The sequence below is a fragment of the Scomber scombrus genome, chromosome 5, assembly GCF_963691925.1.
Source record: "Scomber scombrus chromosome 5, fScoSco1.1, whole genome shotgun sequence".
In the NCBI taxonomy this organism is placed as follows: domain Eukaryota; kingdom Metazoa; phylum Chordata; class Actinopteri; order Scombriformes; family Scombridae; genus Scomber; species Scomber scombrus.
Window position 1 is genome coordinate 21,662,982 of NC_084974.1, and position 26,263 is coordinate 21,689,244.

Genomic DNA, 26,263 nt, shown 5'->3' on the forward strand with positions numbered 1-26,263 from the left:
AGCTGCATGTGCAAATTAACTATCTTTATTCATTTTATACTCAATGTGCTATATGACAGTTGTGGTTTTATGTTTCAAATTTGAATCATATCTGCTGGTTCAGTGTTGTCCTAGATTTGTTTGGCTCCTCAGTTTTGAACTGGTGATGATTTGTAACTTATAAACAGCACAATTCATGGAAGGACACCTGCCACTTTTACAGATGCTGGAGGGCCAGCATTTCTATACGGCACATAAAGCCGAATATTTGTGGGAGACTTGCACCGTAAACTTTATAGGTGCAAGATTTGTTGTGCCATATTTTATTAAACGTAACCCTGGTGGTTCTTCATACTCTGCCTGTGTATGCTGAGCCATGCATACCCTGCTGGTTGGGAACCTACATTTACATTTTATTTATTTTCACAGTTGCTTGGTTAACTTTGTGTATTTGTGTCTTGCATCATACATCTACTATTGCAAGTGATGATGTGTTAAATATAATAGTGATTAGAATGATTGTCATGTTTTTCAATTTTGATTCTAAATGAAGGAAAAACAGCTAGTACAAGATGAAGGGATTATGTTTAAAAATGAACACTGCTGTTAAGGCATGTTGCCACACATCACATATCCTATTTTTTTGTTTGTCTGTGTTTGTCTTTTACAGAATCACTGAGACTTAACTGGCATTGTAACCTACATTTGATGTTGAAAATAGAGTGGAGGCAGCCATGGAAGTGAAGGAACGTAGACCCTACCGCTCGCTCACTGCCCGGCAGGACACAGAGCGCCGTTATACCAGCTCCTCAGCAGACAGTGAGGATGGCAAACCCAACACCAAGTCCTACAGCTCCAGTGAAACACTCAAGGCCTTTGACCATGACTCAAGGATGGCATACGGGAGCCGTGTCAAAGACATGGTTCATCATGAAGTGGACGAGTTCAACCGACAAGGTTAGCCTTAGCAATATTAGAAATGCTGTACTATGCTATCAATAGAAGATATTGTCATTGATATCTGTATGGTTCATCTGTAATCATCTATATTAGCTTATTAGTTTTACTGCCTGGTCTGAATATATGCATCATTGCTTTTAATGAGGAGTCTTGTGGTAATTCACATTCAGTCGCTGCAGAGGTCACTCCTCATGGTTTGACTATTAACAGGGGGGGCCAGGGATTGAATATATAATGCCAGTCTTACAAAACTGCATGGTAGACATGCAAACCTTCACCTACTCATTCAGGTGTATTATTGATTATCTACTCAAACGTGATGGCACTGTTGAGGTGTAGCCTTGAGACTGAAACATAGACCTGAAAAACGTTTTATGCAAGGAAAAATAAAATATTTGCATGTTTAATAGTAACCACATAGGCCAAGTCCAGTAGGTTTTGCTCTGAATGAAACCACCCTGTGCCTCTTTTATTCATTTATTTATTCTTCTTAGCAGATACAGAATTGATCAAATCAGGAAGGTGTGCTTTATAAGTCCCCTGACTTGAAGCAGTAAATCCAATAAAGCTGTTAGATGAATTAGGAAAATAAAATTGAAGAGGAGACTTCCTTAGTTTTCAAATAGGACATTTAAAGGCATAAAAGTTTTAAACTTGGGGTTTGATAACTGTTGTTAATGACTGATCTTACTGATCTATTTAACCCCAGATTTGAATATTTCAGATTTTTTCAGATTCAAATCAATGACTTTTAGTTGTAGAAATCAATAACGATACATATCTGATGTCTGCAGCAGCATACTGAAAGATGCTAAAGATGCTATAATCACGTAACAGTTCTGCACATGAATTTTAAAGACTAAATGTACCTGCATCTTCTCTTAATTCAACAACTATCACCTGAGAATATTTTACTGTTGAAAAATTACCGTACCACTTGAGGCCAGAATATTTCTGTCATATTTTTCTGCAATAAATACAGTTCATTATGTTAATTGATACAAGTTGGGGCAGATTTAATTACCAGAGTTTTGTATTTATTGGCTTGCTGTAGGGGCAGAGTTCTCCCTTCGAGACCTTGGCTTTGGAGAGGCTCTCCCATCCCATGTAGCAACGTACAGAACTGAGCTGGGGATGCCCCACCGTGACTACTCAGTCAGTGTGGGGTCAGACGCAGACACAGAGACTGACGGCATCATGTCGCCGGAGCACGCGGTCAGATTATGGGGCCGCAGCAACACCAAGTCAGGCCGTAGCTCATGCCTCTCTAGCAGGGCCAACTCCAATCTGACTCTCACTGACACTGAACATGAAAACACAGAAAACGGTAGGGCACTTTTCTCTTACCGTTCTTGATCTGATTTTACATTGTCTGTTTCTGTTTGGCTTTGATTTTGGTGTTGAAATGGAAAATATTTTTGTTGTGTTTTTTTTTTTAAACTGTGTTCTAAAACAAAAAAGACAAGCTTTGTCTTTGAGACAACAAAAAACACAAGCAAGGCTGTTTTGCATGGTACTAAATGATGATTATGTTGGGTTGGATTTGTTTAGTTTTTCTGACAATATTCAACTGGAATCCATGCAACCACAGGATGAGTTGCATATTTTCTGTTTGTGTGGGTACATTTTGAAACTCATTTCAGCTGAGATTGAAGTTGACAGTTTTTTAAAGATAATTTTCCAGAACTTTAGCAGTTTTATTCAGCAGTTTTCAAAGTGCAGAGAGACAGTAAACAAGAAGACATAGAGGGCTATGACAACAAAGGTCTGCAGCCGGAATTGCACAACGGACACTGCAGTTATGTGGTATGCGTCTTCACCAGTGGGCACCCGAAGTTGACAGTTTTTATTAAGCTCATTAAATCTCTATTGCATTTTTTCTGAATTTGGCTTAAGACCAACATACTTAGGCTTTGAAGAAAAGACAATTACCAGTCTTCCAGTACAGCCAGAATTTTGGCATCCCATTACCTCTGCTGTTCATCATCCCCGCAGCATTTTAATTTTACTTTCCTCTTTATGTTGCAGTGTGTGAATCACTATGTATGTGTGACTTTGATAGGAAATGGCCAGGCAGGTTGATGTCATTGCCAGGAAGTTGGAAGCCATATGTATGGGGTTCATGTTTCTGTGGCTTGGTGTTTCTAATTTGGCCCCAAGGGCCTGATGAGCCTGCATGCACTGCTCAGAAGGTCACTAGAGCTCTGGGAATATGTAACTATGAGCCACGTCAAGTGCCGGAAAATGCCAGAAGATAATAGCATAGTTCTGCTGAAGATACCCTTATTCAAATTGTAGATTATTGTGCTATAACGTCATGATGTTACAGAAGTCTGTTCGGAAGTGGAAATGCCATTTGGACGTTCAACTCAGCCCCTCAGCACCTATTTTATCTGTAAAACCCAGTTGGAACTTATTATTTGCTTGGATGGTGTATATACTGAAAGCCAAATCTCTTAAGTTCACTGCAGTGTGAAGGCAGTACCTGGCAGACAGGTTTCTTTTACTAATATATCCCTTTTGTGTTCCGAATGCCTATTCCTTTCTGCATTTTGCCTACTGGGTCTCTGCCAAAATTGATTATTTTCCCATTTTTTGACACAGAGGTGTTTTGTGGTAAAATTTAAGTTCTGTTTCACATTATGCAAAGTTAAACACAAACCTAAATCATGCATATTAACTGGCAGATTTATGATACTGTTCCCAGGATATTTCAGAGATAGAGGAACTCATCAAGGGCCTAGCTGCAAAATTCTAATTGCCCCTGCACAGCCTTGCAGAGAACCTTGTGAATAGTTTTGCATTTCAGAGTGTGTCACATTATGTATTAGCTTCTTATTATAACTGACAGAAATGACTCTTGGAAGTGGAATCCATTTGCCTGAATGACTGAGGGAGAGAACGTGGCATCCCTCTGCTTGATCATCTGAGATGCCAGGGGACTTGAATTTGGCTGTATTGTACATAATTAAAGAGAATCTCCTTAGATGGCTGTGCAGGGGTTGGTACGCTGGAATGTGTTCAGTGCTCCCGTAGCTATATCTGCTACATCTGTGAGACCCAATCGAGATTCTAAGTAGCTTTTTATTCCACTCACCTAAGCAGAAAGAGCACTTGTATTCAGCATCTAATTCAGTAATGCCTGATAACATACAATTTATATATGGCAAGTTAATTAAAATCCATGGAGCAGGCCTGCTTGTGTGTGCTTTAATCTCTTTAAATCAACAAACCATTTACTCTGCTTTAATGTATTCAAGCCGCTGGCCAGTTCTCCCCCTCTTCACATGTGACTTACTTGACCCTGGATTTAATGCATGCAAATAAGCAATAGCAATTTTGGCCTTAACAATTTTCTTGATGCTCAAGTGATTCTGAGCCATCGCTTATATACTGTGAATAAACAACCTTGCTGATATTGATTTACAATGCAAAGATTCACTCCTGTTGTGATGATAATAATAGCTGTTAATGTGATTTTTTTTGAACCCACTACATTACTGGTTGACAAGTAACAAGTAAAAACATGAGTTGAAAAGCATGCGTGTCACCATACTGATTTTGTTCAGTTACTGGCATTGTGTGTGTGTGTGTGTGTGTGTGTGTGTGTGTGTGTGTGTGTGTGTGTGTGTGTGTGTGTGTGTGTGTGTGTGTGTGTAAGTGTGTAAGTGTGTAAGTGTGTGTGTGTGTGTGTGTGTGTGTGTGTGTGTGTTTCAAATCCATGCTGCCTCTAGTCCCTAGAGAGCCCTTGAGGACTCCTCCAGCAGCCAGCAACTGCTGAGTCACTACACATCATACAGAGGCTGAACATCCAGTAGGCCACACCAACCTGCTGGGTTTGGGAGAGGGCTGCTGCTTTTGGGTTTTACCCTGTTATAGATTATCCAGATGTGTGCTCTAATCCCAATATTCCCCCACTGTCATGGCCAGACTGTTACGTCTCTGTAACCATGAGAACAGGCAGTGGAGATAGCCACAAAAGCCTGCTGAGGGACTGTTATTATTCATATGTTCCATAACCTGCGGAGGAAAATAATACAGCTAAGGCTGAAACATCCTGTTGATAGACAAATGCATGTATGACTGACATTGGTATTTTTTTCTACAGAAAAAAATGTAATTAGTTCCAGTGGGTAGATAGTTGTGTACTGATTTTGCTTTCCTTTACTCCATCCTCCAGGGAGATCTGTTCTATTGATTTGGGAGATATATATTTATATATATATATATATATATATATATGTATAAAGCCAAGCTTTGACTTTACTCTGAAGTGTGCTTTGGCAATGCATTTTGTCCCTCTACATTGTAGTATTATTCAGAGAACTGTTTTATATAAATATTGTTTTTTAAGTGTGTAATTGTTTTTATACCAATGAACGGCTGATGATACATAGCGGGCCTCATCTGTGTGATATTAAGTTTTTGGAGTTAGATTATTTTTTGTTATTGCTCATTACTCAAATCCTGGTAGCTGTAGGCATTGCTTCAGGGCAGAGCATCTAGGAACACCAGTTAAATCTTCTTGCGAAAGTCACTCCACAATCTTTCAGCTGCATTTTGATTTTCTGCAACACAGGCAACGAAGTAGAGGTTTCTGTTGAGATGTCTGTGCACTTTGGGAGTCAAATCCATTTAAATGTCATCAGAACATAGGCTTGACTGTTGAATGTGTAAACACCAGCAAATTATGGCACTGACTTTAGAAAAGATACTACTGTGAAAATGTATTCTACTATAGCTACTACTACTACTACTACTACTACTACTACTACTACTACTACTATTACTACTACCACTACTACTACTACTACTACTACTACTACTACTACTACTACTACTACTACTACTACCACTACTACTACTACTAATACTACTATTACTACTACTACTACTACCAATACTACTACTACTACTACCACTACTACTACTACTACTACTACTACTACTACTACTAATTTTACCACTACTACTACTAATACTACTATTACTACTACCACTACTACTACTACTACCACTACTACTACTACTGCTACTAACAATAATATTGATACATTTGAACTAAAAGTGGACCTACAGAGCCGCAACCACAAATGTCACTTTTTGTCAAAGGTATGCAGCAAGCAGGCTGACAAGTATTGAGCTTTGTTTAAAATAATAATACAAAATTCTTAATGATTTAGAAATCCTTGCACGCCTCCAGGGGATGTCACAATGATTAGTGTGCTGTATTCTTGTTTTTAGTGCCTTTTGAAACTCTCAATGCTGCACTCTGAGTAAACTGGATAGTTTATGATAAAGTAAAGTGAATTGCATTAAATTAGATTGGACATAATGAACATGCAAATAACAATTTCCAATTTTATTTTGAGTAGAAGACCAATTTTGAAGTTGAAAGATGACTATTTGTAAAAAAAAAAAAAAAAAAAAAAAAACATAATCATTGTCAAAAATATATAATTACAGTTGTAATATGGCTGCAGTAGTTTAAACTATTCTGTTTGTCTATACTTCACTCAAGCAATTATTGCAACTACACACTTTTAATGCTTGACCACTGAGTAATGACTTCAAGTAGCATGCAAAAAAAGGAGTGCAAGATGAATGACGGTCAGGTTTCTTAATTCAATTCTGTTTTTTATTCTGCAAGATTAAACACGAGTCATCAATCAGTATTTTTACCTTCAAGCACAGAGTGCCTGTAATGTGCTCATGTGATCGTGCTTTTAGCTGCAGTAGCTTCTTTTTTCATTGCTGCTGAAAATCTCAAATTGTCATATTGAGAGATAGTGTTCCAATGTATGTTTCGAGTTGCACTATATTAATAAAACTGATCTCCTTTGGACTTAATTACACAAATCTTAGTATGAAAAAGATTATTTATTAATAACTACCAGCGAGTACCAGACTACCAGATAGAGTGCTTCAATGTTTTACTCAACTGAAAGTACTGGTACTTCAATTAAAATGTACTCTGAGTAAATGTTACTGTGTTACATTTTTTTAAAGTTGAGGGTGGTGTTAGGCCTATCAGTATTTCCCATATATCCATTCTTTAGTGGTGCACTGTCATTGCAGAATTATGAGCACCACTGCTAAAATTTAACTCAATCATTAACATCAAAGGGTTACTAATGATCTTCACTCGCACACTTGGCAAGCCACGATAACACGCTGCGTTCCTGTGGAATTGTTTTGAGTCATCCTCCCTCTTCTTATTCTTCAAAGGACATTTATGTGAAAGGTACCACTGTGAGAGTAGTGTAGCTGCTTTAAGGAATAGGGCAGTGCATAATGTGTGTGTGTGTGTGTGTGTGTGTGTGTGTGTGTGTGTGTGTGTGTGTGTGTGTGTGTGTGTGTGTGTGTGTGTGTGTGTGTGTGTGTGTGTGTGTGTGTGTGTGTGTGTGTGTGTGTGTGTGGCAAGTGTGTGGTTGAACAACTGGCAGAAAACTGATGTGAATGTGAGCAGAGCAGAGGAAAATGTTAGCGGGAGGTTGCCAATCTGTCAGTTAATGTCCAGTGCAGGTTGCAGTGTGTCAAGTAAATGCTGCAGCTTATCAAGACCAAGAAAAGTCACGTCTGTTTTTTCCCTAACTGCTGGTAAAGTGAAGGGGGTAAGTTAGATCCAGAGTTGGCAACAATAGGTGAGACTAATCCGACCAGGCTCACTTAAGGTGGACTGACCTTTAAGGTGGTCCAGCTATTCTCATTTCAGTGTCAATCTCAGCCACACCTTAACAGAGAACGGAGAAATGTCTGGCTGCTGCTCTTCCAAGTTTTGTTCAGTCACCACCACCCCTATGTAACTACAGTTATATAGTTATAACCATACGATTTGTATATATTTATTGAATTGGGGGTCTACGATTAGGTATGTTGTAAACCAGACAAATTGTAAGGCCACTTAATGCAAAATTGTGATTTTTTTTTGTTGAGTAATATAATTAAAATGGACTTGACAGTCAAACAAAAATGTTTGAGAATAAATGAAAATTGCTTTTGACAGATGGGCTGGTGCAACAAGCATTATTAGGTTATATAAATTAATTAGCCCGTTCCATCCTATAAAATTAACAGCAGAATAAAGTGTCACCTAAGCAGACAATAGATGTATAAATAATATAAACTCCAGAGTGGCTGCAACCCACCAACGCACAGAGAGGGCCTATACAGTTTTTACACACACACACACACACACACACACACACACACACACACACACACACACACACACACACACACACACACAAAGCCAAATTGCCATGCAACACAGTGGTTGCTGATTTTCTGTCCTGGAAACTTTGTTGAACTCAGCTGTCTGAAAGGCATTATATAAGCCTTGTGCAGCCAAGTCTTCATCAATCTGCGCTAGGCTTAACTTTTTTTGCACCGTTTCTTTTCAATGCATAATAAACCAGTCCACTCAACCTCGCTTGGCCCACTGTGCTAACTTAAAAAAAAAAGTTTTCAATAATTTTGGGCTGAATGAGCCCTCGGCAGCCACAACTGTGACATACTGCTGGAGGATGCACCATGAGCATTTTTGCCAGACCCAACATGCACCTGTTCGTCACGCATAATTGTAGGTCTGTTTGATTCAGGTCACTTAGGTTGTTTGGTGGGTGGTACATCACATCAGTGAATAGTAAAGGTACAATAATGCTAACCGTAACCATTACCCATATATATATTGCATTGTTTTCATGCCTGCATCTCATGACATTACAGAATGTCAGCTGAGTCCTCAGAGGACATCATGCCCTGCCTTCCTGCAGCCGCAGCTGCTTATTTGGCGTCTTTCCTTTCTTCCATCCTCACACAGTTTATCATAACTTTTTCATGTGACTTTTGTTCCTGTACGGATGCTACTTACATTGTAAAGAATGCAAGACTGGAAGTGAAACAGCAAAAGCAAAGTGACTGACAAGAGTGAGTGTGATGTGCTACTTTCACCCTGTTAACTCCATTATATCAAATACAAGTGTTACTTTTTTAATTACTTATTATAACCATAATTTTAGTTATAACTCTCACTTCTACTAATAATACCATAACTTAACTGATTTATAAAAATTAATATAAAACAAAAGCTCTTGCAGTGAAATCAAACTCCACAGTGACAATGACTTATTCCCTTGCTACCTGTATCAGATGCGTGTTGGAGAGTTTCGAGACTGTGAAGAAACTTTGAATTGTTGAAAGATGAGAGGTTAAGACTTCCAGGGTGGTGCTCAGTTACTGAATCTTTGAACACTGCATGACAGTCTACGAGGGACAGGTGTTCCTCATAGAAACATGTCACAGCTCCAAAAGGCTGAGGGGCTTTGAAAAGAAAATCTCTTCGCAGATTTGAACTTGAGCGGGGAGTATCAGCCTGTCCCCCAACCATGTTGATAGTTAAGTATTGAAAGAACCTTTGTTCAGTTCTTTTCAGTGTTGTTATTCTTGGCCCAGGCCACATTTCCCTTGTGTAACACCTACTGAGTGTGATGATGAATGCTCAGTGTATTTATTACACAGAACTGAACCCTTTAAATGTTCTTCTTATGAATTCTATGTTGTAGTTTTTTTAAATTGACCCAAGTGAAAATCTTGCAAAGTTTGCAAAAGTTGAAGAAACATGAGTGTTGCAACATTTAAATGAAAAGTGTTCTTACTACTACTGTTACAGTCCAATATGATGAACATAGTTTTCTGGTTGGTATTTTTTTAATAATTATTCTGTGGACTATGGATGCATTACAAAAGATGAATATAAATAAATAATCAGGTCAACATATTATTAGTTTGCAAAAACTAATCACAGAACAAGCAGCACTTTTTCACTTTGGCACAAAACCTCTAAACACTAAGCTTTTTTAAATGAAGGCACATACTGATGGCCACGCCTCTCTGAGGTTAATAAGCAAATTTCTTTGATGCACAATCCACATTTAAGATGTGTTTTATCTTTGAACTGATTCCTCTGAGCTTCACCAACATATTAGGAGGTAGTGGAGTGAAGCCAAATCAGACTTCCAATTAGACGAGACGCTTCCTGTATAACAGGGCCGGATTCATTAGGCCATGTTTTACAGCAGTATGGTAGGACCACAGAGATGGAGTTTCCTATGGTGACCTTGGAAGAGCAGCAGCATACTTGTACACACACACACACACACACACACTCTCATATACACACATCAGACCATGGTCACTTTCGGGGACATTACACAGACTTGCATTAATTTCCTGCAGATTTACCCTAACTCTAACCACAACCATTAGTCCCTAAAAATAGCCTATGACAGACCACACACACGCACTTCAAATAAGTGGATAGATTATATGTGCTATGAATGATAAATGAATACTTCGACAGAAAAATAAATGATCACAATTAGAAAATTCATAAATAAACAAACATGTCATTGCTCTTTTGATTGAACTTCCAGAATTGGTGTTTTTTTATTTTACCTCCAGTGTATTAAATATTGACCTATAAAGCCTTTCTTGTTTTCATTTTGTATTGTTTTTTATAAACTATCATTTAATGATTAGCATAAAACAAGTTTTATGAGATGGCCTTAATAAATAAATCATCATAAATCTATAGTAATGTGGCGTGGAAATAACTGTGCATGCCAGTGGAATGTAACTGTGGGCACAGTGAAATAGAATAATTATAAAATTCTAAGACATATCTTGATGAGATGCCTTAGCTTAAATGTTTTAACAGATGATATGGAGTGATTCTTTGTAGCTTTCACCACTGCCCTGCAGGGTTTTACTATTGATCTCAGTTCTGGCTTGTAATTATCTGTGTGCTACTTAATATTCTGTAAGATCATTTATATTGAATGTCAGTACTCACGGTAACATAAACCTTAATCTGATTGTGTATGTTGAATTTAGCAAAAATGTCAAGAAACATGTCTGGTTAAAATTGAAAATGTAATACAAAATACTCAAATGTGTATGAAATGCCTTTGCCAAGCTACTCTACTGAAGCTATTTCTCATAATTATAGGTTATCAATTAGGGTATCATTTTTAAATGGTATTTTTGGTCTTAGACCTGTTTTTAAAATTACTCCAATATCCACAATTTCAGTGCGCTGGTTTAAACAAATTTCAAGCTTATTAAAAATGTCAAGATCGAAGAAAACAAGACAAGAATCTCCATTCATACAGACAACACTTACCTCTCTTTGACAGCGTTTTTATGTGACATATATAGAATGTGGGTGGAGGAACTGCTAGTAATTAAATCAGTTCTCCTGTAGACACGTTTCTAAAACAGTACTTGATGCATCATTGTCTTCTGGCATCTCTGATAAAGACACAGAGACTGTGATCATTTGCTGTAGGGAGACAGTGTTTTCTGTAATATTAGGATCTGTAATTTCACTGCATCCGCATTGAGCACAACATGGAATCTTGTTCTGAAATGGTCACAGGCATCGAAGCAGCAGAATATCAGGCGAAATGATGCTTCAAAGAAATCACTAGTGGTTTCCTAGCTCACAGCAGTGGTTATTTCAACCCCCAGTATTTCTTCTGAAGTTATTTATTTGTTTACTTTTTTGGCAGAGTCTTCTCTCAGATCATGGATTAGTAGAGATATTCTCTGGCTCATTTGCAGGGTAATTTGCTGGGTGTTAGAGGCCCTTGTGGACAGTTTTGGGCTGTTATCTGTGGAGTTGCATACCCGCTCCCTGCCAGTGCTTCTGACAGTCTAAACCAACAGCACATCAGGGTCCATCTTACCACCAAGGCTCAGGGGCCTCACTACAGCTCAAAGCATGACACGGTGCAGGATGAGCCCTCCTCCATGGAGGATCATCCTAACCCAGTCTCACAGCTTCTGTGCCTCTCTTAGCAATATCCATTTAACATACAGTCAATTATCTATGCTCATGTTATATTTATGTGAGTTTCAGGAAATATATATAAATACTTTCCCTGCTTAAAATGGGATCAAAGTAGTGATGCTCTGATCTAGTATTCTGGGTCTGTATCATGCATACTAAACTTACCAAAGGGCTCAGGTATCAGGCAGATATAACCAATCCACATTAAATAAAGTTTATTTAGTGATTTAGTCATTTTTGTTGTAAAATTCTAAACATTAAATTTCATAGTCCATCTACAACAATATATTCAAAATCTGCACTAGCCTGAAAACGTAGGTGGAGTATAAATGTTTCTCCACTGTTACCTTTCTTCCAAAGAATAATCCTAATCTATTCCACCCAGTAAAGTATACAATTTAAAATTGAAAATGCAAAAAGAGCACTTTATTATTGGCCTGTACCCTGAGTTTTGTCACACTCCTGCGGATGAATTTCGGGGTTTTATTTTCTCCTCTTACTCACTTCTGTTGAGTGTACATGACAAAATAAAGGGATTTTCCTCTTCTTATCTCACTTCATCTAATCTTAATTATCTTGTCTTTCCCTTTGTTTTCTGTATACTGGTCCCTCGCAATAAAATCCCTCGTAGCTCTAAACCACCAGTTATCTGGTGTGAGGCTGAGGAAGTGAAGATCATATAACATGATGTTGCCAAGTATGAGATAAAAATAATTGAACTTCTATGCTGAGATTTTTCTCATTAGTGGTCTGATATGTATACGTCTCTGATTCAAATCCAGGAACAAAACTTAAAAGCTTGCTTGATTTACAAATGATTCATAGGTAAGCACAAGCTTTGCTAATAGAAATGTTTCAACTTTTGTCTGTCACTGCATCATTCAAAACTGTGTAATACTTGTCATATGGATTAAGGTCTAGGCAGCATAACTGCATAACTATAGGTGTTCTATGTGCAAGAGGTAAATTTCCTTACCTCCTACTTCCTAATATGTGAATTGTGCGTGCATACACAACTGCATGTACTGCAAGATGCAAAAACTTTTTGAGCATGTGTATACATTACCTACATATATTACATTTCATGTGGAGAATATTTAAAATTGAAATTCTGCAAGTATTTCACCTCAAAGCACCTTTGCAAAAGTAAAGTTTCAGAAGATGCAGATGACAGATATCTATGACAGCCACTTTTGAACTGCTTTGAATTCAAGATGGTTGTGATAACTCAAATGACCAGACTGCTCAGTGTGTGACTATAACTGTATGATTAATTATTTGCAAAGGTCCCATTTTTGTTCTCATGGTTTGTCAGTTCTGCATGATTCAAAGTATCACCCATGGATATATGGGTAGTGCACACTGAAGATTTTCACTGACATAAAGACCTTCTAATTTCAAAACCGTGTTGTGCTGGACAGCTCAGGTTCTTCCTGGATTGTTTCTCTCTAAGCAAAAGCAGCTAGGCATAGTAAAATTTCACAGCCTGTGAATGTTGGAGAAAGTAGCTTGGAACATACATTAAGCTTTAGATTTTTTTTCTCCCCTCTGCCTTCAAAGGTCCCCCTAAAGTGCTGCTGTCACACTGGAAATAATAGTCTTATCTCAACCGTATGAATTGCCAGCATTTAAAGCAGATCACACCAAACTGCATTCTCTCTGTCATCAAATCTCAATATTTGCACTGTGTGAATTACCAAATGTAGGCATAGGTGCACTTTTTGTCTAAAACATTTGAGATAACTAGTAGGTTGGATGTGCAGCAGTTTTATTGGCAATGGGAAATTTAGCCCAAGACAGCCCATGCTGATTATAGGAAAGGATGGCAACCTAAGGCAGTTGTTTTCTAAATTTCAAGTTGGACAATTTAACATAGCATAACAGAAAATAGAAAATAGATTGAACTTCTGTCAACCAGCACATTTAACTGTAAAAACAAACATTGGGAGTATGACTTTATAGATTAAAATAGCAGTGGGGCTTAGATAATATTGAAAGGCAAAAGAGTCTGCTTTTTCTTGACCTTGTTTATGCCCTTAAATGGGATTAAATTGATTAAAATTAGATTTTTTAGAAGCATTATTCCAGTATATTTCACCTACAAAGAAACTGCAGGTTACAGCTTGTCCGGATAAATCACTTATTGGATGTTTGGCACTTTCGATCCTGGGTCAGAGTTTAATTGTTGTGGTTTTCTAATTGTATTCAGTAGTCACCCTTGTGATAGATTGCATTGTCTGATCGATGTCAACTTTACTCAAAATAATGCAGATGAGAAGGGCCTCCTAACATAACCGTGGACTGTGATTATATATATGCTATATTTCTTTAGTTTAAATATAAACAGCCACAATTGCACAGCTATAAAAAAGTGATTTGATTTAGGGTCGCAAATTACTGCGAGGCCAGTCTTTACTCATTAATTCTGTGAACCTGTTTTAATATAGGGTGGTCCAGTGAGAGCTGTTAACGCTTGCATTGGTGCTGTGTGTACACCCTGCATTAACAATAGTGGTACTACATATTGCATTTATGAGTATAAAAAATAAGAAAGTTATTGAAAGAGAAGATATAAATAAAAAGGAAAATAATAATTTAAAAAATGGTGAGTGGTTATGTCTAAGTCTCAGAGAATACAGTATGTTTTATAACAATATACCGATTTTATTTAGTATCTGATTGTCAGCCTGTAATCCGTTTAAAGCATTAAGGAGAATTTCACTTGAATAATGATGCATTTAAATCTAAAAGAAAATGAGAGAACACCACAATTCATCTCCCTGTACACACCTACAGTATATTTGGCAATGCAACAAAGCCCATTTCATTGGACCAAGAATTCTGCGACTACATCAGGAAGGAGATATCCATGTTTTAGGAAATTAATGACAATGGCTGAATCCCTCTCTGAGAAACTACCAAAGCATATTTAAGAGGGATAATTATTTCATTTTGTAGTGGAAAGAAGAAGAAAATCATATCTGAAAAGAAAAACCTGGAGGCACAATTAGTCAGTTATGAGCAGATGCATTTTTGTTGAATTCCCAGCTAAAGAAAACTATGAATAAATGACTGTTGTAAGAGCTGCTCTTAATACTTTGATACATAAATCACAACCCCATAACTACCTCATATTGCAAGAGCTAATATGACAATTACTGTTCTGGTGTGTGTGTGTGTGTGTGTGTGTGTGTGTGTGTGTGTGTGTGTGTGTGTGTGTGTGTGTGTGTGTGTGTGTGTGTGTGTGTGTGTGTGTGTGTGTGTGTGTGTGTGTGTGTGTGTGTGTGTGTGTGTGTGTGTGTGTGTGTGTGTGTAAGGTAGCATGTAGGCACTTATGTGTATTTAATGTGGCTTTGTCTGGAAATTCATACATTTTGGGTTGAGATTGGTAACCCAGTATCATTTAAAATACACTGTCCTATCGAACTTAACGCTCTACAGTGTATCCTAGGCCAACACACTGCCTCACCTGAATTAAACAGATATAAGACAGTCTTCTTTAGTCTTCTTTGGTACTTGTTATTAATCTTACTGTGTTGGCTTGACAATGTCAAACCATCTGTTTCAAATTAGCTTCATAATGTTCGACAACCTCTTCCATTTAACAGGCTCACACATGTTCTCCAAGGAGACATAAATTGGTTTTCCTCTGTCTGGAGACCTGTTATAGGTTTTATTGGAGAGAACTATGTTGAAATTATGTAATAAGCTTTTGCAACTCAACTCTTTGGGGATCGCTTGGATCCCAAAGAGTAAAGTTCACATGTTCATTGAAATGTCTATTATACTGAAAATAAAATAAATAATTGGGGGAAAAAAACAACAACTCATTGATAGAGCACATAAACAAAGGACTTAAAATGGATTAGGTTTGATATAGCTGTTACTGATCAATTCAAAATTGGTTAACACAGTTCTGATACTGCAGATCATCTCAGGACTTCCAGAAAGAATGACATTATTTAACACAACTTATACATTATATCAGCAGAGTTAACAAGCCTCGTAAACAGTATTGGACTGGAAACAACATATTCCAATATATTGGTGCTCCTGGCTACAGTTAATATGATTAAAATTTGCTTTTTAAAGGATTTGTTAATGTTCAGTTTTCAGCAGTGGGAAAATATATATTTGAAAGCTGCACTCTGATTTACCGCTGGTTTGTCAGTTCATTAAAGGACATAATCTGGTGGTCAAGTAGTTGTCCATTTCCAGTTGCTAGGACTGTATCTACCCCAGGCAACTTCATTTCTATTCATCCTCTCAGCGGAAATTTGGAATTGAAATTGGTTTACCTCATTTTGGCCAAAGCCTCTACAATTATGCTCTGGAAAAGTTGTTTACTGTCTGCATAAGTTAGCTTTTATCATTACATTTTGGACACTACCACTGTGCTGAATTCATATTTTGGAATATGTTTCAGGAAAGAGACTTAAGAGACACACCTGAATTGTTGCAAAATGCTGATACAGGGTCATGATTTCTGTCCAAGTCATATATTCATAGCCAGTCTTATATTCCCTTTAAGTTCTTGTAACTGCTTCTATTATAAACAAATCCAACTCTCAGTGGCTTAAGTTTTGCCACGGTATGAATTTATATAAGCACTTAGAAAGGCAAGCCTCTCAGCAGCATGTATTTTCAATAGCCTTTTGAACTGTCATGCACTCAGTGGGAGCTGTGAGGCACACACAAATCAATTCTTTAACACTGACAAAGTGTCTGAAATGAAAAACAGTGGGCTTTTATGTAAGCTATCTGGAGAGCATGATGAGAGGTGGAAATAATGTTTTGACAGAGGTGTGTTTCTTTAGTATGAAAGCATGAATATTACTCTGATGTTTATACACAACACAGCAAATATGCACAAATTACAGAAAAAAGGTGGCCTTGTCAGTACTCAGAGAATTCCCACCCAGTCTATGAAATTTTGATTCCAAGAGAAAGTTGTGAAGGTTTTCATTTTTTTAGGACAAAGCTTAAGCTCTTTAGTGTCTTTTATAACGATTGTAGCTGTTTCTTAAGGGTGTGCTTTAGAATTTTATTAGGCCAGGCCTAGAATGCGCTGAGGAATGACAGGATGGGGATGGTGCCATCTTTGTTCAGCAAGGCCCCAGGCAAGCCACATGTAGCCCTAATGAGTTGCTTACAATTTCAGGCTCTGCTTGCTCTCAAACACCAAAAGTAAACTTTTGTCTTTTTTCCTCTCACTATTCGGGGACCTTAAGAGGATTGTGGGGTCATTATTTATTCATGTCATTGTGTTTATTCACCAGCCTGTGTGTGTGATGGGACAGGGAATAGAGCAGCTAGTGCAGACGGAGTAAAAGCTGATAATTATCCACTATTAGCATTGTTTTTTCAGCCACGGTTTTAAGTCGGCTCAGTCGATGATCAAGCTATGATAGAGGCTCAGAAACATCCATTTAAAGCAGATTATCATTCTGGTCTTTGAAGTCTGGAATCCTCTGCAGAGGACGCGGCGAACAAGTGTGAATGCATTTATAAGGCTCTTTACACACCACTTTTTTGGTTATGGTAAAGAAGATATCCTGTCTCAGTGTCAGTTACAAACACTCATGTTGACCAGCAGATCCTTAAAAAGCAGCTATCACATGCCTGGAGGATATTGTTAACAACGAAAGGTGAGGAGACTGGAACCTTAACCTTTTATCCTTGAACAAAGAAAGCCCCAGGGATGCTTGAATAGGGCTGCATGGAGGGATTTAGCAATGCCAGATCTCATCAACTAACATTGATTCAAAAGACTAGTGAAGTAAAGTCCAGAGCATTTTGGGCTTGGCTCTAAAAGACTAAGAAGTATTGAAAAGTTATCAATTAGTGATCACTCAGTTGTAAAAGAGCAGTTTAGGAAAAACTTTTCTTTCCTGTAGTGCATCTACTACGTAAGCTGTCTTGACATGGTTCAGCTGGTCCCGTACATTGTACTCTCCATTTATTTTAGAGTCCCGTGAGCATTTCTTATGAGTAGCTCTAAAAAAGATGCTGCCCTTGGACATTTTTTTTATAAAGCTGGCAGTGCACCAATAGTAAGGTTTCTCTTAAAATAGAAGACATTTCCATTCAGTTTGTTTAGGATTTCAATGTCACATTTACAGTCTGACTCATTCTTCAGTTTGTCACAGAAGTCTAAACAGATGTTGTCTTTCAGCTGTATTTCAGGACACATTGTCTCTTCAGCTGGGAGAAATAGAGTAGACTGGATGGATGGGAGTGGCAGAACTCAGGCAGGGAAATGGGTAGAGGATAACTGGGGAAGGAGTCTTGTCCTATAATCACCCAGAGAAGAAAATACGTGTCTAGTCTCAGCCACTCTGGCCTCCTTTTTCATCTTCCTAGGTGATACTTTGAAAAGCCACTAGCATCAGTACTCTGCTGTGTGCAACTGCTGTTTTTATTTATTTATTTGTTTTTATCTTAATTGGATTTTCCAGCCTCCTTCATGAAGACAAATATGTTAGCGCTAAGTGATTAAAACCTTATAGTGATGTAATTTAGAAAGGAGTGACAGGTATATGTTTGATCTGTCTGAAGCTTATGGCCAGTTCTCATGTCAAAGAAAATTGTGACAACCGCTAATTTGACCTAAATCAATCCCTTTATAACTATTTCTAGAGTCCAAACTATTCTGAAGGGACCTCCATTTATAATTCTGCATTCAACATCTTCTTGAGAGTGTACAGAAGTTTTAAGTAATGGATGCTGGGTTTTAAGTGCTGATAGAAATGTTGTGGCTCTGCCGTTAATGGAATTTTGCCATCTGTGGTAATACTCTTTTATTACACACAAATAATTTCTGTTTTCTCAGTAATGGGCAGGCCTGTCTATTAAAACATTTATGGCTATTTACAATTTGTTTTCAACCTTATCATACATTATGTTCACTCGGTTATTAGGATATTGATTCCAAGCAGGGAAACGGCAAAATGTTTTATCATTTTTCCAATGTTGGTTCATAAAAGCTCATTTTGCATTTCCTTTGTGAGTGTGTCTTCGTGCCTGTTTGTGTTTTTGTTTATGTGTGTTTTCGGGGAGGGTGTTAGTCTAAATTATGTTCAGTGTCCAGCAAGATTGCACTTTATGAGAGGAGATTAATCCTGCAGCAGGAATATATTTAACATGACCTTAGGTAGAGGTTTAAAATGACCTAAAAGTAAAAAATAAAAAAACAACCCAAAAAAAACAATTTTCTAAAGATGACGCATTTGATTAGAAGGCGGCTTATCACTTATAGTTGCTGCATTAGATTGGGCTCATGACTTTTTCAAAACCATCCCTCTGAGCAGCAAATTGTCTCAATATTTTCTTTACTGAGATGAGATTACCTATCATGTTTTAATTTCATAAGAGGTTAGTTATGGCTTGCAGCTGTGCAATAGAAAACAATTATGTCAATTTGGGGAATACTTATAATGTAAAAGCTAGAATTAAGCCATCTTGTTTGTGCTGCCTGGAGACGTCTGATAAGTGTAACGCCTTCATTCCTACGGGCACGGCTGTGCTGCCTTCTGGCTACGATGCAGGTTTGTTCTGTCCTCTGCACGGTGTCACCGGGAGCGTCAGAAGTGGAGTGCTGCCTGTACTCTGCAGCCGTATATCCAGCTGCAGCAAACGTGCAGTATTGACATGATACATCCACTTTACTACATGAAACACCCACTTGTCTAAGTTTAGGCATGAGGAGGGGGAGGATTAGGGTTAGGGGTCAGAGGAGATGTGTCATGTTTGGTTGAGAACATGTTTTTAGGAGGTGGGTGGGGAGTGGGGAGGTTGTTTAGGGTTAGTTAAGGCTGCAAAACTACAGATATACCCTTTGTTCACCTTGCAGCGTATCTGAGGCAAATTGATTTGAATGATCACGTGAGAATTACAAGATCATGTGATAATTGCAAGATTGTGTAATAATTGTGAGATCATGCAATTATCTGTGCAACAACCATCTTGTCTGTCATTGACTCTGATAAACATGTGAATCTAGTGATATCTGACGAAGTTGCAATAAGTCTCAAGTATTAAAGATACATTTTATCACCTTAACCTCAATTTTTTAGTGCTAACTTTGCCTTATTCTTTCTTTTATTGACCATATGCTCCCTGCCAAGTAGTGTTCAGCAAAGAGTATGAAAAGTCTACTTCTAGATACATTTACAGGGATAATACTGATTAAAAATGTATTCAAACTGAAGAGTGGAAAATATATTTTCTAATCCTGAGGCAACAATTAGCCCCAGTGTCACACTGTATGCGTGCAGTAGTTTTGGCAGAATTTTTCATTGATCAGCTATAATATCTGTTTTTGCATCAGCAGACTGTGTGACTGAATTCATATTATCAATGTTAATATTAACAGTGATGAAAGTTTTAAATCCAACATGCACTGAATTCCATGTTAAATGTTTACGGGTTATTAATGCCAGTATTAGTGATATTAGTAGGGCGATATGGATAACATTATATATTGTAATATAGTACATTTTCCAGTGATTTGATTTAAAAATTAAAAAAACTCTCCTACTTTTTGATTTGAAACATTGGTCATAATGTTCTAATACAGCAAACAGAATATTACAGAGATAGTTACCGCTTTTAAAATGGTGCAGAAAAACCTCTGATGCCTGAAAGATTTCTAGTGTCACTGTATATAGTGATATCACGTAACCCAAGCCAGTATGTTGGTCTGTTAGTCAATTTTCGCCCCCTCTTTCATCATGTTACATTGCAAAAACACCACTATAGGGCTTTATTTTGTGCAGTCACAAAGACGTTGAATTTCTGCCAGTGACACAAAAGCAGGACTAACACTGCTTTTCCACAGTCTTTGAAGTTCAATCCAAATCAAGAGCAGTGATAAAGTAGGTAAGAGGGCACATTTAATCAGTCATGGCAGAGCTCAAATACTGCCAGTCAGTTAGAAGAATCAAATAGGCCATCAAACCTCCTTTCATGGGTTTAGTAACTCTAAAGCCTCTTTAACAGAAAACATTTCCAGGACAACTTGAACCTAACGTGAACGTTTGTGTTGCATGCTGTAAACATGGCGACTAGAGCTAAGCAAGGGCACATCTTTAGGGAGGTGATGGTGAAATGCTGAAAAGGGAATTGATGATGCTTAGGGCAATTTAAAAGCTATTAAATATCCAATTAAGGTACCTTGTCAGCCAAAGTACCTTGTAGACAAATATAACCCAATTATGTCCTATTAACTCAATTAATTGGACATTATTTGTATTGGGCCTGGCATAATAAGTTTATTTATAAAACCAACAGTTTTCTTTTTCCTTTTCAACAGATTTACAATACAACTTTAATGCTGTATAGCAAAATGTAATGCAGTATAAATTAGTTATTATGATTTAATGTTCACGTCTAAGCAACATGAAAACTCATGGTTCATTTTCACTTAGAATTACAAAGTACACTGTTCATAACTCATTATGATTACAGACTGTGTAAAAATGTTTTTCCTAAACAATTATTTAAGGATTGCATGAAGGATTAACATTAACAATAGGGTTGCATATATATCAAAGTCCTGAGGATGTCATTGTCTTCAACTCTCTAGGTGATTTTTACAATTTTAATGTGCACAAGAACAGAGGTTTGTGTGGGGATTTCGCATTAGCCTGGTGCCCCTTTTGCAAGATTTAATCAAGGTTACCAGTGGATCTAGTCGGCATAATTGCACTTTCACAATGTGTGCCACTCAAATTAGACACTGCAGATGGAAAGCATACCTGGCGTCTTCAGATTGCTCCAAAGAGAGTTAATCAACTGAAAGGGAAGGCCTTCATAAATGAAAGCTGCTGTGGCTGACAGATGCTAGTAAAAAATCAGACATCAATCTAAAGCGTTCCTTCCTTGCATCGCTACCATAATTGAAATACTGTAAAACTATTTTTCTTCTGTGCAATTAGTTGACTGCTGGTTGAAGAATGTATAATGAAAGTGAAACTGACAAGCAAAACATACATAAAAGGAGCTTGTGTTATTCAGTAGAATTCTACTTAGGTGCACCTCTACCAGTGAGGGATGAGAGTAGCGCAGAATAGGTGTGGTGCAAGCAGGCCGGCTGTGGACGACACAGAATGTGGTGAACCTTGATACCAAAATTGCATGGCGCTGCTGGTATGTCAGAGGCCCCCCTCTCAAATGCACCTCTCCTTCCACTGTAGAGCAAATCACCAAAATAGTAAACAGGCTCACGAAAGATACAAAACACACTATACTTCAGGAAATACCACTTTGCATCATGTGCACACACAAAAATAGAGCCCTCTATTTCACTATGACCTCCACATGCAAATATAGTACAATTACAAGAATGCAGTTTCCTGTGTTTTGGTAATCAGCGTTGGTTGATTAGGATGGGAGCACTGTAATTTCCTTGTTTTTATGGATGAATAAATTAAACCTTTGAACAGGAGAGTGGAGTCAAACCGTTAAACACATGACAACACATCCTGGAGTGAATCCCACTCCACGTACATTGGATGACAAAATTGGTGCAAATTATGCAACAATGTATTGATATCTCTATCTCTTTTTTTTGCCCTTGTGTCATTGTAGAACATTAGTATGTGATTTTAGTCTTAGCATCAAATTCAATATCTGATCTCTTGAGAACCTGATAACCTGATATGCAGACCTCCATGCTATGTGGTAAGATGGAGATTCAACAAGATCTGCATCTTCCAACAAGAATAAATTAACTTTATTTATATACATAGCACCTTTCATGCACAGAATGCAGCTCAAAGTGCTTTACAATCCGGCAGCAAAAACACATTTTTATAATCATACACAACCCAAGGAGGAAGGGAGAAAATACAAAAATTGAGTGTTACTTTTTATAAAATAGCATTCATAGTACATTTGGAAAGAAAGAGAAAACAGTGCAAATGTAACTTGTCCTACTTTAAAAATTAAATGATTTGTCAAAAATGTTCAACCGTGAAGTGAATAAAGATTCTTAGGATGTCACTAAATAAAACATAGTCCATCCAATTTCACCTCAAACGTGTTATTTCTTTTACAATGTGAACCACATATATTATACTAACAATTAAATGTTGAGTGCACTAGCCATTTATTATTTTTTAATCAAAAAAGTATTGTGAGTATAATAGTGTTGGCTCCAGAGACACGTGGCACAAGTCAGTCTTGCGAAACAATGTGGATGAAGGCCGGTGACTGGCTCAGGAGAAGGAAAGAAAAAGACAAAATGACCCTCTAGTATAACCAGGCTAGTCAGTGGGGGTCAATGCTGCATCTTTGAACAGTGGGACTGGAAAGACAGCACATAGAAAAAAGGATCCTTCCTGTGATACATTATTCACTAGACCTGTGATAGCTGAGGCTACCCAGAATTTCCAAAACATTATTCACTTTTTTTTCTCCAAGATTGTACATTTTTAAACCCAAAAGCTCTCACCAATGATTGCTTGTTGACCCTCCTTCACAGTCAGAGGCTCTCTGTAGGCAAATCAAATCTACATTTTTCTAATATGAAGTTTTACATTTTTATCTGTCTTATTCAGTGGTTTCACTTGAAAACCACTGAATAGAACAAACACCTAAATGCAGAACTGTTCATTTGGCATGGGTCATGTGTCTCACTGTGTAGCCAGCAATCATGTATGAATATAAAAAGCCGACCTATACACAAAAGTGAAAGTTGTGACAAAAATGTAACAGAAGATAAAAGCTGGCATGCTTTATACAACTAAATAAAACCACGAGTCCCCACTGAGAATCTTAGTCATTCTTCTGCATCCTGTATGCTTTGGATCCCACATCAGTTGATGGTACAGGACTGGCACTGAGTTGTTAGTTTTTTTCTTTACTGTTCAACTGCAAATACACTGCATTTTTTATAGATACTGCCTGCAGCGGTAGTCCTTGAGCAAACAGATGATTCCTGTTGTCACTCTGGAGTCACACGTCTGCTTCACCTTGTATCTTGAGTGTGCAGTAAATTCAACTAAGATAGTCACAGATCTTATTTACCATGTAGTGTTTTTTGAAGAATGACAACTTTATGTCCTTGAATAAATCTCAATTTCTATGTATAGCTTCAGAATTTATAACAGGCAAAATCTGAATGATTTGCAAGCTTGAAAATGAGAGTCAAAGACAGGCTCGATTTTCTTTTCACTCGATGAGCCTACATCTTCCCTCTAAATTATATTCTCTGTTTACCTAACTTAATTTTCACTCCCTTAGCCTTACCCTTGTTTTTGACTGGGCTGGAAACAGACCAGCCCTATAATCCTTAATGTCTTTCACATACAGACTGACTCGCTGAATGATGAAGTTACACCATTGGTCAGCTGGCCCAATGTTGTTTTTTTCTCCATTGGCCAATTCTCTTTCAAAATAAATCAGAGCAAACAATTTCAATTACATCCTCGGGGAGAATTTACAGCAGATCCCCAAACACAGTCCCAACATTAGTTTTAAAAACACTCACACACTTCACTGACTGAAATGTCTCACACAGAGGCTCCAAAACTTAAAGTAGCACTGACCCACAGATACAAAGACCTGCGATGGATACATTTAACCAGCCTTCATGGCAACTAAGAGCTAGTAAGCATGGCTAGCATCATTAACATAGCCAGAGACCACATATAGAAACAGAGTAATCAGATACTTAGAATAGTTGTAATTAAAATTCAAATAAGTTCTCTTTGAAATCAGACATCACCAGATATAAGGAAAAAAGTATTATTCTTGAAACTGCATTTATAATAACATTCTATTTGTTTTCTTCTTTTGACTCACATTGTTTAACCATGTCATATGAAATGCTTCCTAAGTACAATTTAACTGATATTACTGGGACCTCTACAGAAAATTATGAGCATTTAATATCCAGGAATTCACATTATAGACACTACCACTGACTAACCCTATAACTGACTTTCCACAATTACGCAGATTGAACGTACATGGTCCAGCCATACATTAGGTTTTGATCTAGTCTTGTTGAGTATGACAGAACAGCTACTTCCATTTCTTTTAAGTTGTAGGGTAGTGAAAAAATATTGATGCATAGCTGTCCGCCCACATCCGCATGTTTCTGTTGCCGTTCAGCTGCTGTCTGTCACACCAGCACCACATACTGTTATCATTTTTCCCTTGAGAAATAAAATGTCATTCTTTGAGCTAGGGCTTTGATGTAAGGTTTACATCTTATGACTCATTGTTGGCTGAACCAGTTTTGTTATTTTTTGCAATTTACATTGTTAAAATTAAACTATTATACTTTTTGAAAGTATTTTTGAAATAAACATAATGAATAATAGATTCAAATTTAATAATGTGCAGAATGTGAGTTCCATAGTCTCTCAATGTAAATAAAATAAAATAAAAACAGAATCACTCTTAGATTCAATTGATATAGCTTTCTTTATATAAGAGCAGTTATATTGAGAAAATTTATTTAAATGAGACTTGTTTTCAGCATTTTTTCTTGGGAGAAAGTGTTGCACTAAATGCTACAATATCATTAACTTTCACCAATTTGCTTGTCCATTCTCTTAATTAGGTGGCTAATGAGTTGATTAAGACCTTTAATGCAGTGGGTGGTGGTCTGTGTTTGCAGTCAGGCCAAACCAGGCTGTCACTGGTGCTTCCTGGAGCTGTCAGGTACCAAAGCAGTAGCACATGATCCAGGGGCTCCTAAGTAGAAGTCCTCTTTTGCTGCTGTATTATAATGAGTGAAGGAAAAGGCAATCAGCTCTGACAACCAGAGAAACTTCTCTGGCCATCTCAAGCTGTGGCTTCTTGCCCGTGGAGGCCCATCTCTCTCTGACTTTAGGTGCATGTACCTTGGACACGAACTGGACAAGCCAGCATTAATTAAACACAGTGAGACAGTAAAACCATTGTGCACAAGACTTAATGGCTGCTGAGTATGAAAAGCTTGACCTAATTTGTGTTATGACACAGACCATTTTTAGAGGACTTGAATCTTTTCTTGTCTCATTGACAACTTCTCTCTTGAGAAAATTGCTGTAATATTCAGTCCAACACCTGGTGCATCTTTCCTTTTCTTTTTTTTCCATTTCACTTCAATAACTTCATTCGTGCCTCTGGTCTTTTATAGCTACAGAGCTCATTGAGTGGTTCAGCAGCAGAGTGTCATTGTTTTGACACACACTAAATGTAGTGTCTCAGACATATCCGAGGGATTCTGGGAATGACTGTAATGATGCTCTTTTCAACAACTCTTTCTCTCCCCGTTGTACATTGCAGTATATTCAAGCACAAAAGTGTCACGGTCATTAACCCACAGCATGGCCACTGTGCCACTGCACCCATTACTGCACCGGCATTAGAGGGTTCAGAGAGAAATGAAGTGTGCGGTGTGAAGTATATATAAGGTACAAACTGTGACTCTCTGGGCCAGTGGACATTTGTGTTTGTGTAGAGCTGTGGCTGATA

At 37.6% G+C, this 26,263-nt stretch overlaps 1 protein-coding gene across 6 annotated transcripts in view; it reads left to right on the top strand.

The window, feature by feature from the left end:
- The first annotated feature begins 713 nt into the window (after positions 1-713).
- tenm4 (teneurin transmembrane protein 4) overlaps positions 714-26,263 on the top strand; it is a 123,948-nt gene continuing 98,398 nt past the window's right edge. For 3 of the 6 annotated variants that reach the window (XM_062418928.1, XM_062418930.1, XM_062418931.1), the window contains exons 1-2: positions 714-936; positions 1,994-2,266. In XM_062418928.1, coding sequence (XP_062274912.1) covers positions 714-936; positions 1,994-2,266 — 496 coding nt within the window. Of the gene's footprint in view, positions 937-1,993; positions 2,267-10,125; positions 10,132-26,263 lie in introns of all 6 variants that reach the window. The other 3 variants (XM_062418932.1, XM_062418933.1, XM_062418929.1) reach the window with 2 other exon arrangements.